The following is a 16,042-nucleotide window of genomic DNA, read 5'->3' as shown; positions in this document are numbered from 1 at the left end:
ACCTATGACAAATCTTTTCATTCTCCTGAGGGGGAGTGGGCTTTGTCGTGCCCGCTTCACGACTGTCTTGGTGTGCTTGGACCATGATAGTTTGTTGGTGATGTCGACACCAAGGAACTTGAAGCTCTCAGCCTGCTCCACTACAGCCCCGTCGATGGGAATGGGGGCGTGCTCGGTCCTCTCCTTTGTCTTGATCATGTTGAGGGAGAGGTTGTTATCCTGGAACCATTCGGCCAGGTCTCTGACCTCCTCCCTATAGACTGTCTCATCGTTGTCAGTGATCAGTCCTACCACTGTTGTGTCGTCTGCAAACTTAATGATGGTGTTGGAGTCGTGCCTGGCCACGCAGTCATGGGTGAACAGGGAGTACAGGAGGGGGCTGAGCATGCACCCCTGAGGGGCCCCGTGTTGAGGATCAGCGTGGCAGATGTATTGTTACATACCCTTTGAATTGAACTCCAGCTCTTTCTTGAAGTCAAGGTCACTTACACAGTGACCATCAACAGCCTGGATGAGAGCAATGGTTCCATAGTGAACTCTTCCCTTCTATGTCTGCCAGGACCAAAATTGTGACCAGGGATATCTCTGGCATCATCCATCCATAGATTTGTGGAGAAGCTTTAGCAGAGAATGAACCCATCAATTTCCCTTGCACTAAAGAATTTGAGATCACAGTTTTTTAAACCCTTATTTTACCAGTTAAGCTGACTGAAAACACATTCTCATCTACAGCAACAACCTGGGGAATAGTTACAGGGGAGAGGAAGGGGGACGAATGAGCCAATTGGAAGCAGTTCAGTTGTGTAAAGCAAAACAAACTATTTTGGCAAGAGCTGGAGTTCAATTCAAAGTTTGTCTGGTACCATCTGATGGCCATAAGCAGGTTATCTACAACAGTGGCCTCATCAGGGTCCATCTTCCACCTCACTGTCCAAAGACACACACTTTCAGCTGACATCATGACAGAGAGAAAGGAGACAGAGAAAATAAGACATAACACCAGCCCCAAGGACCATTGGGGTATGTTGTAGAATGCTGGCTGGCGAGTTATATGTACAATGTGAGTATTGTCTTCTCTGTTTGCAGTCTGTTGTGGCAATTGGCGGATTTAGGTATAGGCGACATGGGCAGCCGCAAAAAATTGGATTGGTGACATTTACGCGATCGGTTTTCTATCGCTCATTTTCAAGTCACGTCAATGATATCATGTCACCGTGTGGGACTGTGGGTCAATTAACCTTGTCGGAGTGGGTGCCCTGATTCAAGTTTGTGAGCTAGGCAGGCTATTGCCTGGGAAGGTCTTCCACTCAGAAGTACGAGATGGGGAGGGGGCGGGGGTAGGTTGACCTCAGGTCTCCCCACTGGAAGCCCAAGGTAGGGGGAGCGGGGGAATCTATCAAATAGTGCACCTCTAACTTTGTACAGTACTAATTAAATTAGTAAATTCAGTCACACTACAAAATGTTACCAAATAAAACACAATTCATTCATAATACTGTGAATATATAGTTTCACAGACATATTGGTGAAGGGGTGGTTCCCCTCAGGGAGCCATATAAGCTAGAACCACAACTGGTTGTGGCTGTAACTCTGGCAATAAGCACAGCCATCCAGGACAGGGAGGGTAAGGAAGTCATTGCCATCCAATCAGTTCAGTTACCCTGAGAAAGTGAACCTACAGATAGAGGCATTTTGTCTTCATATAATTTCATATTGTGGAATTTAAATGATCAACAGGCCACTGTTTAAAACGTAAATGCTTCTTTCAATAAATAAAATGTATTTCCCTCTTGTTTATTTTCAGCTCGATGTTGTCCAGAAATCCAAGAGGGAATATCCAACACTTCTTCTAGGGTTTTATGACTATTGTCAGTGATGTGCTTTTGCTTCATGAATTGATGGTGTCAATAAAGTGTTTTCGTCCCTGATGAATATTTTCCTCCTCAACAATTTCATGTGGCCTAGGTATGAATAAATGCATTTTCATTTGACTTTAAGCCTTTTTCTATTAACCAAGTCACAGTGACACAGTATTATTAATTGGTAATTCATGATTAATCCATCATTAGGAAACATATGCCAAACTTTTTGCATTAAATCCAAGTAATTTATGGACAATTAGAAAAATAGGACGTTCTATGAACTATGCAAAGCGCTCAATTATGCACCCTGGCTTGAAAATAAATTATTTCCAACATAGTATGTACCTCGCCCCGCCCATAATTTGGTCGTCACTAGTTATCACAGCCACAAAGTAGTAAACCCCGCCCATTACTTAAATGTATCTTCTCAAAATATGATTTTAAACCTAACTCTAACCTTATCCACACTGCCAACCTTATGTCTAACCTTATCCTTACATTAAGACCAAAAATAAAACGTTTGTTTTCATGAATATTTACGATGGCTGTGGTAACTAGTGGAAACCCAATAACTTTCCTACGCGATGCACATCAATAACAGGCTCTCTGATTGGTCAGGGACACATGAACGGTGCATTTGTAAATGGCTTTCCTTGGGAATAATGTAATGTTTTATTTGTTGTAATGTATTATCAGCACCTTAAAGCATTTTGTCGCAATTTTGAGTAACATTTTGTTGATCGTCTTGGATCTGGAAAACGATGTCGGCCGCAGAAGGCGATCGCAGTTCGGAACAACTGAATAAATTCGAGAAACTGACAGTGAGGCCTCCAGTCAGAGTAGCAGGTCAGTCAAAAACAACATGTAGCATATCCAGCTAGCTAACGTTAGCCATATTACTAGAGACCTGTCCGCTGGTAACGTTACTGTTATGAAACCAATTCAATGAATATCTTTGACAAAGTCCGCTAATCTTGATTGCAGAGGATAACTGGGTTTTTGTGCTATTGACATTGAAAGGCAAGATGTTTAACCAAATGTAACAATAGCGGCGACCTAGGTAGCTAACTAGTTAGCCTCTGTCTGAACCACTAACTAGCTAACGTTACCTAGGTAGGTAATTAGCTATCTATGTTTATTTTGGTTTGGTCAGAGAGCAATAAACCATGGAAACACCGTTTAAGAATAAAATATGAACGTAAACAATCTCATATTAGCCTAATCTACTAACGTTATTAGCTGGATTGCAAATGTTTTAGCTGACTAACGTTAATTCTAGCTAACGTTATTTCACATATGTCAGTTTTTTGCGCTTCATGTTGTTGGCTGAACCAGAATCTGTCTTTACAGGAGACGTTCATTAATAAGGCCAGATTCTGGGTCAGCTGTTGGCTATACAAATGCTTGATGCATAACGTTCGCTAGACTGACATCATTATGATTATGGAAAGATGGTTGGTGGTCGACTCAGCTGCAGAAATGCTCAACTCCAGGTGATCCTCCATCCTTGCAAAAAAAATCTGTTTAGTAGAACGTGATTCATACATTTAACTGAAGCTATTGACCACGGTATTGATTGATTTACAGTATGCGAATGACCTCGACACTGACTCCAAACCACCAAGATGAGAAATTGATTTTGGTCCTCAGGCATTATGCCTTCTATTGTTGGCAATACACAGGAATATAATCGAATGCTGTTTAATAATCACATATATAGTGATGCCGGATGGATTTGTGTTTGTTACATCAAGGACTGCATCCGGAGCCCCAGGTACTGTGGTCCATAGTCCAACAGTTGTTAGCCAGCTGGCGGCAACCCTTGTTCATAGTAACATAGAGCTCGCCAGCTTGTAGTCCTAAATACAGGAAATCAGTTACATCTGGTTCGTTCAGCAATTCCTATGGTGGGAAAGAATGGGGTTTTGGAATAAACACTGAAAATAAGGTCTGAGGTTAACACAGGCTTAGGAGATCTTATGTTTTTTTCCCCCCTATGAGATAATATCAGTCAATTAACAGGACTTTTATGAATTATGAAGACTATGTGCTTGTTTTGATTAAATAAATGCTTAAAGTGACATTAGCTAATGAAGATTATCACAAAACGTATAAGATCTCCTAAGCCTGTGTTTACCACAGACCTTATTTTCTCTGTTTATCAATATAAATTCCCCATAGGCTTTGGCTAATGAGCCATGGCGGAGTTAGTGCCTACAAAAAGACGCCATTACTATTGCTCTCTGTAGGTATAGTTGTGTGTGGCCTACTATTTAGCTGTTGTGCAATATCTAGGCAATGCCTTCCTTCTTCTAAAATTATGTTGAGTGTGTGCACGAAGGACATGTGCTAATGAGAATACATGCTGTAGAAAGAGGATAGGCTGCATGCTGTAGAAAGAGGATAGGCTGCATGCTGTAGAAAGAGGATAGGCTGCATGCTGTAGAAAGAGGATAGGCTGCATGTTGTAGAAAGAGGATAGGCTGCATGCTGTAGAAAGAGGATAGGCTGCATGCTGTAGAAAGAGGATAGGCTGCATGCTGTAGAAAGAGGATAGGCTGCATGCTGTAGAAAGAGGATAGGCTGCATGCTGTAGAAAGAGGATAGGCTGCATGCTGTAGAAAGAGGATAGGCTACATGCTGTAGAAAGAGGCTAGGCTACATGCTGTAGAACGAGGCTAGGCTACATGCTGTAGAACGAGGCTAGGCTACATGCTGTAGAAAGAGGCTAGGCTACATGCTGTAGAACGAGGCTAGGCTACATGCTGTAGAACGAGGCTAGGCTACATGCAGTAGAAAGAGGATAGGCCACATGCTGTGGAAAGAGGCTAGGCTACATGCATGCCAATGTACATGCACTCTTCTCTGTAACTCATGATCACTGAGCAGATGTAATCCTAGGCTGGTTTTCAGCGGCTGGTGAAATGTGCTACTGTACAGACACAGAAACACTTATAGATCGTATGTCCAGATAAGCTTATGTATGTTTCTTTCAATATGTGGACATTGAGTGACATTGAAAAAAGCCACCTAGCAACATAGAGAGGACATGAGTGCCAGAATGCATGGGGATGTTTAGGGCCTGGGAGAACAGAATGCATGGGGATGTTTAGGGCCTGGGAGAACAGAAAGCATTGGGATGTTTAGGGCCTGGGATAACAACAGTGTGACAGGAACTGGGCCAATGGACAGTGACAGTGGGATTTGGTAGCAGAGCTTGGGTGCGAGCCAGCCTCTTGAGCTTGGCACTGTCTGTCTGCTGATGGACAAAACACATGCCTGGTCCATTATACTGCATTATACAACTGCATCACCATCCCCACTCGGTTCGTGCTATGTGAAAGTGGCATTGAATGGTGGAATGTTCTCAAACCTAGAATAGATGTGTTGGTTTAAATGCAGAAGACACATTTCGGTTGAATGCATTCAGTTGTGCAACTGACTAGGTTTTCCCTTTCCCTTGACCTAAGGTAGCCTAGGTCCTGTACTTCATTAAAGTATAGCATTTTTGGATTCTAGTAGAGTGGATTTGATTATGCCTGCCCTACATTGAGACTGAAGATGAAGAATGACCTGTGCTCAACCCATTTCTTATCTCGTCTTTTAGCTTGTTAGTTGAGTGTCGTTTTGGCGTGGTAAAGCTTTATCTCGGTCTCAAGCCTGGCGCTGAGAGTATCAGTGTTTCACATATGGTGTGAATGGACAAGTACCTGACAGAATAAACCAAACACTTGAGTCAATGAGGGATATAAAGTATATTGAAAGCAGGTGATTCCACACAGGTGGAGTTGCAGAGTTAATTAAGGAATTAACATCCCATCATGCATAGGGTCATGTATAGAAATTCCAATTATTTTGACTACCATGCATGGCTAGAAGAAGAGAAAGAGGGGTCTCAAAGGAGCATAGGGGGTTTAAAGGGTGGTGTGTGTGTCTGTCAGATCTCAACCTAATTGAACACTTATGGGAGATTCTGGAGCGGTGCTTAAGATGGTATTTTCCACCACCATCAACAAAACACAAAATTAGGGAATTTCTTGTGGAAGAATGGTGTCGCATCCCTCCAATAGAGTTCCAGACACTTGTAGGATCTATGCTAAAGCGCATTGAAGCTGTTGTGGTGGCCCAACACCCTGTTATAAACAAACCAGTAACATTCTAGGTCTCTGGAATGAGTGTTTCTTTCTCTTGTACACAGTTTGCTGCAGAAACGGGTTATTCTGTTTAGCACGGACTCTCGCTATGCTGTTGGACATGGTAAACATGTTTTGGATAGCTTGCCCTCTGTAGTTCACACTGCAACCCACGGTCTCTGAAAAATGTCTACCCTGTAAACAATGTCCTGGGTTCTGTTAGCCTAACCCAGGATCTGCATCTCATCACAGCATCATCATGGTGCTATGTTAGAAGAGGCCATTTTGACCCCCTTGAGTCATTAGGGACCCCTTGCTCTGCTGCTGATGTTTAAGAAACAAGTGGTTGATGTGTGTGTTACTGACCGACTGCCGACTCTGATTGTGGTGACGGGCCCTAAGAAAATTAGTATGGCCTCTAGGTTGGGTGTGAGTGTGTCTGGGCGAGTTCGTTTTGCATGGCCCGGTGCCCCGGATGGGCAGACCCTTCCATTTTAGACCATTTCATTGATCATTAAGTGAACTCTCCACCCACCCGGGTCACCGGGCCATGAAAATCACATTCGCCTTATGTTAGTGTCTTTTTGTCACCTTCCAGCACCCACCCATTTTGTTGATTCTCTCTGACTATCAGCTCAGTCAGTAGAGCATGGCGCTTGCAACGCCAGGGTTGTGGGTTCGATTCCCATGGGGGATCAGTACTTACAAATATACGAAAATGTATCCACTCACTACTGTAAATGTCTCTGGATAAGAGCGTCTGGTAAATGATTAGAATGTAAGAATCGGCGTGTTCTCTACGTGCCAGCTGCCAGTCTAATAGCTGACTACTCGCCCTAATCCTTATGTGGCTGGCTACTTAATTGATGCATCCAAATGAGAATTGAACTTTTTTCATTATGTTGGCTGGGAACACTGGTATCAGCTGCAGTGTTGCAGGTTATGGACCAAATGCCCAGCCTAGGAATTAGGCTATTTGTGGTGAGCTCTGTGTTTTTACTGCAGAGAGGAAAGTCATGCAGCTGAAAGGTGAAGGTGGCAGGGCTCTTGTGATCTCTCTTGGTGGACAGTCACTGTGGAAAAGAGCGCCCCATCGGTGGGACCTTTTGAATGTTGTGTTCCTAAGTCTGAGCCGTTTTGTTTTCAGTGAATCCACACACACACTTTGTTTTTCTATCCCTGTGGGGACCAAACATTTATTCCCATCAAAAATACTATTTTCCTAACCCTGATTATAACCCTTAAGCTAAGCCTAAAATATCCTTTGCCTTTTTGGGGATCTGGGAAATGTCCCCACAAGGGAACATTTTCCTTGTTTTTCTATTTTTTGGTAAGTTTACCAGAATCTTGCAGCTCTATCAACTAGTCAAGCTGTCCTGTTTACATCTTCTAGTTAGAACAGTTTATATTTTTTGATCAACTTTTATTATCATGGCAGCATGATGTGAACCCATGAAGATTAACACAGGACTGATGAAGGATGGCCAACTAGGCTATGTGTGATTCCTGTAGTTGTAGCCCGCTGTAGCTTAACATCTCTCTCCACCTTGTCCCTTACTGTCATCCTCCTCCTAATACCTCTACCACTCTGTACCACCCCACAGGTCTCCATATGCCCCCAGCTCGGAGCGGGCATCGCTGCGTGGCAGACAACACCAACCTGTACGTGTTCGGGGGGTACAATCCGGACTATGATGAGTCGGGCGGCCAGGAGAACGAGGACTACCCGCTGTTCAGGGAGCTGTGGAGGTACCACTTTGCCACGGGCACCTGGCAGCAGATCCGTACAGAGGGCTACATGCCCACCGAGCTGGCCTCCATGTCAGGTAAGGGAACCAGTAGGATTGTTTTTTTCAGGTATGGAATTTAAAGGGACACTACAGTGAAAATGATCTTTTAGCCTACGGTGTCCCTTGATGTAGTATCTTCAGGTACCGAAGGGTATTATGTTCAGGGGTACTGAAGGGTATTATGTTCAGGGGTACCGAAGGGTATTATTGTTCAGGGGTACTGAAGGGTATTATGTTCAGTGGTACTGAAGGGTATTATGTTCAGGGGTACTGAAGGGTATTATGTTCAGGGGTACTGAAGGGTATTATGTTCAGGGGTACTGAAGGGTATTATGTTCAGGGGTACTGAAGGGTATTATGTTCAGGGGTACTGAAGGGTATTATGTTCAGGGGTACTGAAGGGTATTATGTTCAGGGGTACTGAAGGGTATTATGTTCAGGGGTACTGAAGGGTATTATGTTCAGGGGTACTGAAGGGTATTATGTTCAGGGGTACTGAAGGGTATTATGTTCAGGAGTCCCGTGTGGCTCAGTTGGTGTTGTGTAGTGGCTTTGCTGGCATGCATATAAAAACTTGTTTTGTTTTAATTTGCCCCACCAAGATTTACATGCTAAAATCGCCACTGATCTGGAGTATAAATGTAGCTCATTGAGCAGACTTAGCACAGATTTGACAGTCATTCAGTACAAATGAAATACCAGGGCCCATCTACTGTAGTAATTTACCCTGGACATTTATGAATGGAAAACTCAGGTTGCAGTATTTACTTTTTCATTTCCAATGCATGTAATCCATCAATAACAACTTAATACAGTATGGTCACTTCTTATCAAGAGGGTAAAATTAAATATCCTAGAATTCTCCACATCTAAAATGTTTAATTAAATCAAACCAGTTGTGATTGTATGAAAGAATGCTTGAATGAACAAGCACTGCCAATGAGATGCTGGTGGGGGTTAAACTGATTTAGAACCCAGTCACTTGTGACGAGTTTTGGTTAGTAAAATATGATTTAGCTAACTCATTGATGTATTAAATCACGAAAGAGCATTTCTACACCTCATTAACATCAAATGGACTGTTTGATAAATAATTGGTCTGTGGATGATTTTTCGGTTTTACCTCGTCATCCCATGATATTATGACCTCAGAAGACAATGGATTATCAAGTTTAGTGATTTGGTGAAAAGCCTCCAGATGGACAATCCCACCTGCTGTCAGACCGCTGGGTATGTGTCCAGTAGCCATGACAATGGGAGGGACTTCAAATCTAATTTTATTGGTTGAAAACATATTTAGCTAATGTTATTTTGGGTGTAGCGAAATGCTTGTAAAATAAGTCCAGTAAGAAACACTTTGTTTTCTGTTGCAAAATGTCTTAAGGTTTTGCTACTGTGTGCCCTAATGAACACGACCCAGCTTAAACCCTCAGTATTGTGTCCCTCAGCTGTTTTACATGGAAACAATCTGCTGGTGTTTGGTGGCACTGGGATTCCCTTTGGGGAAAACAACGGGAATGACGTCCACGTCTGCAACGTCAAGTACAAGCGGTGGTCGCTGCTCAACTGCCGAGGGAAGAAGCCCAACCGAATCTACGGACAGGTAGGCCAATCAAATCTGGCATTACTGGCTCACCTCTGATTATCTTCTCTACTGGTTCTGTCTGCCACTGCCTCCTTGGCTTGCTCTGGACTCTTCTGAGGTTTAGGCCTACACTCCGTTTCCTGTTAAAGGGCACTTCCGCCACTTTTCAACCTCATTCATTATCTCCAGTACCATATCAGTGTATTCAGACACCTTGACTTTTTCCACATTTTGTTAGGTTACAGCCTTATTCTAAAATGGATTTAAAAAATATTTTACTCTCATCAATCTACACACAATACCCCATAACGACAAAGCAGAAACTTAAAAAAAAAAGTTTGCTTAAAAAAAATGATATCACATTTACGTAAGTATTCAGACCCTTTACTCAGTACTTTGTTGAAGCACCTTTGGTAGCGATTATAGCCTCGAGTCTTCTTGGGTATGACGCTGCAAGCTTGGCAAACCTGTATTTGGGGAGTTTCTCCCATTCTCTGTAGATCCTCTCAAACTCGGTCAGGTTAGATGGGGAGTGTCGCTGCACAGCTATTTTCAGGTCTCCAGAGATGATCGATCGGGTACAAGTCAGAGCTCTGGCTGGGCCACTCAAGGACATTCAGAGACTTGTCCTGAAGCCACTCCTGCATTGTGTTGGCTGTGTGCTTAGGGTTGTTGTCCTGTTAGAAGGTGAACCTTCGCCCCAGTCTGAGGTCCTGAGCACTCTGGAGCAGGTTTTCATCAAGGATCTCTCTACTTTTCTCCGTTCATCTTTGCCTCCATCCTGACTAGTCTCCCAGTCCCTGCCGCTGAAAAACATCTTCACAGCATGATTCTGCCACCACCATGCTTCACCGTAAGGATGGTGCCAGGTTTCCTCTAGACGTGGCGCTTGACATTCAGGCCAAACAGTTCAATCTTGGTTTCATCAGACCAGAGAATCTTGTTTCTCATGGTCTGAGAGTCTTTGGGTGCCTTTTGGCAAACTCCAAGTGGCTGTCATGTGCCTTTTTACTGAGGAGTGGCTTCCGTCTGGCCACTCTACCATAAAGGCCTAATTGGTGGAGTGCTGCAGAGATGGTTGTCCTTCTGGAAGTTTCTCCCATCTCCACAGAGGAAATCTGGAGCTCTGTCAGAGTGACCATCTGGTTCTTGGCCACCTCCCTGACCAAGACCCTTCTCCCCCAATTGCTCAGTTTGGCTGGGCAGCCAGCTCTAGGAAGAGTCTTGGTGGTTCCAAACTTCTTCCATTTAAGAATGATGGAGGCCACTGTTTTCTTGGGGACCTTGAATGCTGGAGAAATGTTTTGGTACCCTTTCCCAGATCTGTGCCTTAACACAATCCTGTTTCGGAGCTCTACGGACAATTCCTTCGACCTCATGGCTTGGTATTTGCTCTGACATGCACTGTCAACTGTGGGGCCTTATATAGACAGGCGTGTGCCTTTCTAAATCATGTCCAATCAATTGAATTGGCCCCAGGTGGACTCCAATCAAGTTGTAGAAACTTCTCAAGGATGATCAATGGAAACAGGATGCACCTGAGCTCAATTTGGAGTCTCATAGCAAAGGGTCTGAATACTTAATACATTTTATAATAAGGCTGTAACATAACAAAATGTGTAAAGTTCAAGTCACTGTATGTGAAAACAGCACCTTTCTGTGATCTGTAGTTAAAAACACAAGAAGGGTCCTGAAAAAACTGCTTCTCTGTGACATCACAGGGTAGGATTAAAAGTGAAACAAGGGATTTTCAAAGCCTGCAACGCGTTTCTAGCCAGAGGGAGGTTTTTTTCTTGCTGCCCACGTCGCCGTGAATCTCATAGTGTTTGAAAATCACAGTTTTTCAAAATGTTTTAACTTTTGATGATGTCATTGGATAGAACTTTTTAACGTCATATTTAGTTCTACAAAATGTAGAAATGCACTGTTTTCACTTGTAGACACTGGTATTGAGTTGGAGGTAATGAACATTAGATTAGAAAGCTCTTATGCGCTTTGACATGCATTTGTAAAATTTGAATAAAATCTGATTGACTTAACTAGAATTCATGGTAGACAAATGTCCACAGGGATAGGTAGAGGCATTAAAGAATCCCAGGGGAGCATATTATATAGCAAAAGTAGATATAGGCAATCCTTGCAAATAAAAATATTTATTGTTGTTGATTTCCATTGAAGTTTGATTTGGTAGCCATTTTGTTTCTCTCTCCCCAAGGCGATGGCCATCATTAACAGCTTCCTGTATGTGTTTGGGGGAACGACGGGCTACATCTACAGCACAGACCTGCACAGACTGGACCTGAACACCAGAGAGTGGATCCACCTCAAACCCAACAACCCACCAGACGACCTGCCTGAGGAACGGTGAGCATCACGCCTTAATCGGTCCCACCGGATCATGTCATTGTCCCTCCCTGTTTCAGTCCAATTCCTTCTGTTTGGTGTCTAGTGAATACACCCCAGTCACTGGGTAGCATGACCTGACTTATTCTTTTCAGCTCCTAGAGGAGCAGAGGGCCTCATAAGTAATGAGTCACGTCTGTTTGTGTCACAGGTACAGACATGAAATAGCACACGACCGTCAGAGGATATACATCCTGGGAGGAGGGACCTCCTGGACCTCCTATCCTCTGGACAAGGTAGTACACCAATCTGTCATCAACATAAACCTGTGGTAGTTTGTGGCCCTGTTCCAATCACTTTCACCTATCCATCCAATTCAGATCTGTGATAACTTCAAGGAAGGTCAGAAGAATGATCGTAAACCTGTGATGGTAGTGAGTCTGACTAGGCAAACAGACAGCTAATCTGGGTCATTTGGTCACTTGGTGGTTTTCAGGCTATTTTTAGTGCTGTAAAGCCATAAAGATCGAGGAAGCAGCGACTTCTGTCACTGAGTGAGGCTGGGTTATGAGGCTGGGTTATGAGGCTGGGTTATGAGGCTGGGTTATGAGGCTGGGTTATGTGGCCGGGTTATGTTTGTGTGTGTTGGAGGTGAACTCATTTCCTATTTTTTTTGTACCAGATACATGCATACAACCTGGAGACAAACTCCTGGGAGGAGATCTCAACCAAGCCTCATGATAAAATAGGTTTGTGTTTGATGTTTTAATAGAAAACGAATGTGCTGTCTATGGGTATTTTTCTTCACATATCACTACTCATCCAATTGCTTTGGGTTTTGACAGGGTACCCTGCTCCCAGGAGATGTCACAGCTGTGTGCAGATACGGAACGGTGAGATTCTTCTCATTTTATTCCATAGCAGTAGTATTACAATGTTTGTACAGGAGGTGTAGTGGTATCGTTGCCCACTCCGGACCACTTAACCTAAAAGGACAGTCATTTAGAAAGTGTACTTTCATCGGTGCCCATCAAACCGATACTGGTATTTTTCCAACAACCACATGCATTTACACTTTCGGCTAAAGATTTTACATTTGAGAAAAAATGTTTAAAAAGAAATCCTAGATCAGGATTCATTGTTTGAATGGTAAGATGCCAATCATTTGAGAGTTGGTGGTTGTTTTAACGGTGGTGGTTTTATCAGAGCCACTTTCAGAAGTCTTCATTAGTCTGCTTCTGTCTGCCTCCGCATCTCATTCAACAGTTCCATTCAATGAAGTCTCAAATAGGGTTTGAAAAAAAAAGAGGTCATTTTCGTCATCCCATCAATATATTCTAACTGGTCTCAGTCTAACCCATGATGTTGTGTTTCTCAGATGTGTTTCTATGCGGAGGTTACAACGGTGAAGTCATAGTGGCTGATCTGTGGAAGATCAACCTGCAGACGTTCCAGTGGACCAAGCTCCCAGCAGTGATGCCTGAGCCAGCCTATTTCCACTGTGCTGCTGTGACCCCGGTCAGTAGGGCACTACACCAGAGGAAACCTCAGCTGTTTATTATGTAGTAGTTGATGTAGAACTGTTATAGTGTCCCATTCAGTTTATATGCATTTAGCTGGTTTCAAGATCTAGCATAGTAGACTTAAAAGGAAACGCCACTCAAAAACTACCAATGTTGATACAGTCCCAAAATGTTTTGCATGTCAGCAGTCAAACTTCAAAGATATTGGACTTTCAAGAAGCAAAGTGTCACTTGATGATGTTCCTTTAATAAGGTGCTATGTCTCCTTCCCCCTCTCTACCTCATTTCAGAACTCATTTGTAAGTCCCTTCATCTTTCTGGCCTAAGCCCATTTGTTTCCAATCCAACTAGCTTTATTGGCACGATTAGTCAGTATATTCTTACACTGCCAAAACAAAAACACAGGATCATCCTAAATCAATAACCACAATTCAATATCCCGCTCATATTTCACTCACTCTCTCTGTGCGACTGACTTGCATGGCGATAAAGGTTTCTGATTGTGATCTTCTCTCCGGTCAGGCTGGCTGCATGTACATCCACGGTGGTGTGGTGAACATCCACGAGAACAAGCGGACTGGCTCCCTGTTTAAGATCTGGCTGGTGGTGCCCAGCCTGCTGGAGCTGTGCTGGGAGCGTCTGCTCAAGGCCCACCCCCAGCTGGCTCAGTTGCCCACCATGCAGCTCCTCCACCTGGGCCTCACACAGGAACTCATCGAGCGCTTGAAATAAAGGTGGGAGGATGGATGGACGGGAGGAGATGTCGGACGGAGAACACAGGATTTATTTTTAAGGGGGTCGCCTTGAAGGAGTTGATGGTCCCTCTGCCTACGTAGCCCCGCCTTAAAACCAAAAACAATGGGATGCCTTTTTTCTTTTTGTGTTTGGACGTCTGATGATTTTAAAGGGAATCCAAGTGGAATGTTTCTTGACCCCGCCCCATTCCCCCGTCTACGTCTCTCCCCCGTCTCACACACACACGCCTCTAGCCTCTCAATCCGCCTGCCTACAGACCCATTGCAGACCCAGAAATCATTTGCTCCACGGCTTTCAGATTCACGACGACCCTCACTACTTCCTCATTTTATATTGGCCTTCATGACTTTAATAAGAAAGACATTTCAGAGGAATGATTATTTATTTGAAGGACGTTTATTTGTATGTATTTTCACGAGACATCCTGTTTGGCATTTCTCTCACATTTATTTTCTCTCTACATACAATTAGGAAAGTTACACCAGTTGGCATGTTTTTGTGTGACAAGGGGAAGGTAATATTGGTACCACCCTCATGCCAGACTTCGACGGAGGTTGTCGTCAGCACTTTTCCCTATTCAAGGCTTATTATTAACAGATAGTGTCTGATTTTAATAGTTTATGTGTGAAGAACAGACTGATGCTACTGTAGTTGGGTCTCTAATAGACCCATTCCCTTTCACCTAATACCCATTTAACACTTATCTGATATGCATTCAGGTATCTCGGATATACATACAGGTATTTGGAACAATTATCTCTGATATAGTTCTCTGTGATAGTTATCTGTATCAGTGTCCCAAATTGCACCCTATTCTCTCTGTAGTGCACTATTTTTGACCAAGGGACTTATATCCACCATAGTAGAAACATAATATCAATGGAAGATGGGTAAGAGTCAAAACACCTGGTCTCCATTCATTCTGAACTGTATCAGTCACTTTAGTATGCTTGTGGTAAGTCCATTTGTAAACTAAATCATCCCATCACTGTGAATATGGTGCTCCTTAAATGACTTTAAAATGTTTTTATTTAAATAAAATTTTCAATTTCTGTTCCAACTTTTACTCCATCTTTGCTAGTAGAACATAAATATAAACAGATTTTGGGGGATCTGTTTTAAGTAGAATACTAACATTGATCTGATTCAGTGCCTTTCCCAAAGTTTCAATGATATTGAAGTACCACAACCTAGAAAGGAGAAGGAAACATGAGTAATGGTTTAGCTTGATCCAAACATACTGACCATCTAAAAATGACTCCCATTTGGGATCATTTCTCCTTCTCTATAATTTCCCCTCACATTAAAGATAACATATGCATCACTTGTCAGATCAGTCAACAATGCATTGCTGAATCTTTTCATTCTGTGCCCTTTCCAAACACATTGAACTGCTCCATTGTCAAGCAATCATTGGACAAATAGTTAAAGCAGCAATAATGTGGGAATATGTATTTATGCTGCTGTATTTATGGATGACTTAGAGTTCATGTATGTTGTACTTGGGGGCTGAATCTGAACAGTATTCTGCTGTTAAGGCTCAATGTATGCAGACAGAGTGCCAGGGTCAGATAATCAACACAGTTCAGATTATATGCTGAGCTGGGGACGTGGTTTAACGCCAAATATTATGGCACCTTGAATTCAATGCCATTAAAATCTGCCTTGTGGAACAAAATTGTATTTATTGATCGTTGCCAAGGGGGTAGTTTAAAATGTTAATGAAAACTCATGATTCCGTACTCCCCATCAAGGAAATGCCTAAATCTGTGCCTGTCCTAATTTTATTACACCTCTTCTCCGCATGATGTCATTAGTCACCTTAAGTTGGAAAAGTCATCTCCCTTGGACTTGAATCCTTGCTGTGCAGCAAATGGTTTTTAGGCGATCGCTGAATTGATAATTGTATTTGTGAATGTTTTGTTTCGATTGTTGACGAGTCAATAAACATGTACTGTAAATAGTTTGGTATCACCTTCGTTTGCTTAGCCTGGTCACAGATCTGTTTGTGCGGTCTTGCCGATGGTCGTTGAAGCAAGACAGCACAAAC

At 43.0% G+C, this 16,042-nt stretch overlaps 1 protein-coding gene across 2 annotated transcripts; it reads left to right on the top strand.

The window, feature by feature from the left end:
• Positions 1-2,470: 2,470 nt before the first annotated feature.
• Positions 2,471-15,955, top strand: klhdc10 (kelch domain containing 10). Of its 2 annotated transcripts, none has more exons than XM_071332125.1 (9): positions 2,471-2,708; positions 7,600-7,821; positions 9,234-9,388; positions 11,586-11,734; positions 11,925-12,009; positions 12,396-12,462; positions 12,559-12,606; positions 13,092-13,231; positions 13,759-15,955. In XM_071332125.1, the coding sequence occupies exons 1-9, from the start codon at positions 2,624-2,626 to the stop codon at positions 13,966-13,968; spliced, it is 1,161 nt and encodes a 386-aa protein (XP_071188226.1). In that variant the 5' UTR covers positions 2,471-2,623; the 3' UTR covers positions 13,969-15,955. The 2 variants fall into 2 exon arrangements, with proteins under 2 accessions (XP_071188226.1, XP_071188227.1); XM_071332126.1 differs by lacking the exon at positions 2,471-2,708 and adding an exon at positions 3,249-3,355.
• Positions 15,956-16,042: the final 87 nt, after the last annotated feature.

This window comes from Salvelinus alpinus, chromosome 11 (assembly GCF_045679555.1).
Source record: "Salvelinus alpinus chromosome 11, SLU_Salpinus.1, whole genome shotgun sequence".
Taxonomy (NCBI): Eukaryota; Metazoa; Chordata; class Actinopteri; order Salmoniformes; family Salmonidae; genus Salvelinus; species Salvelinus alpinus.
This window is presented reverse-complemented; position numbering and strand designations above follow the sequence as displayed.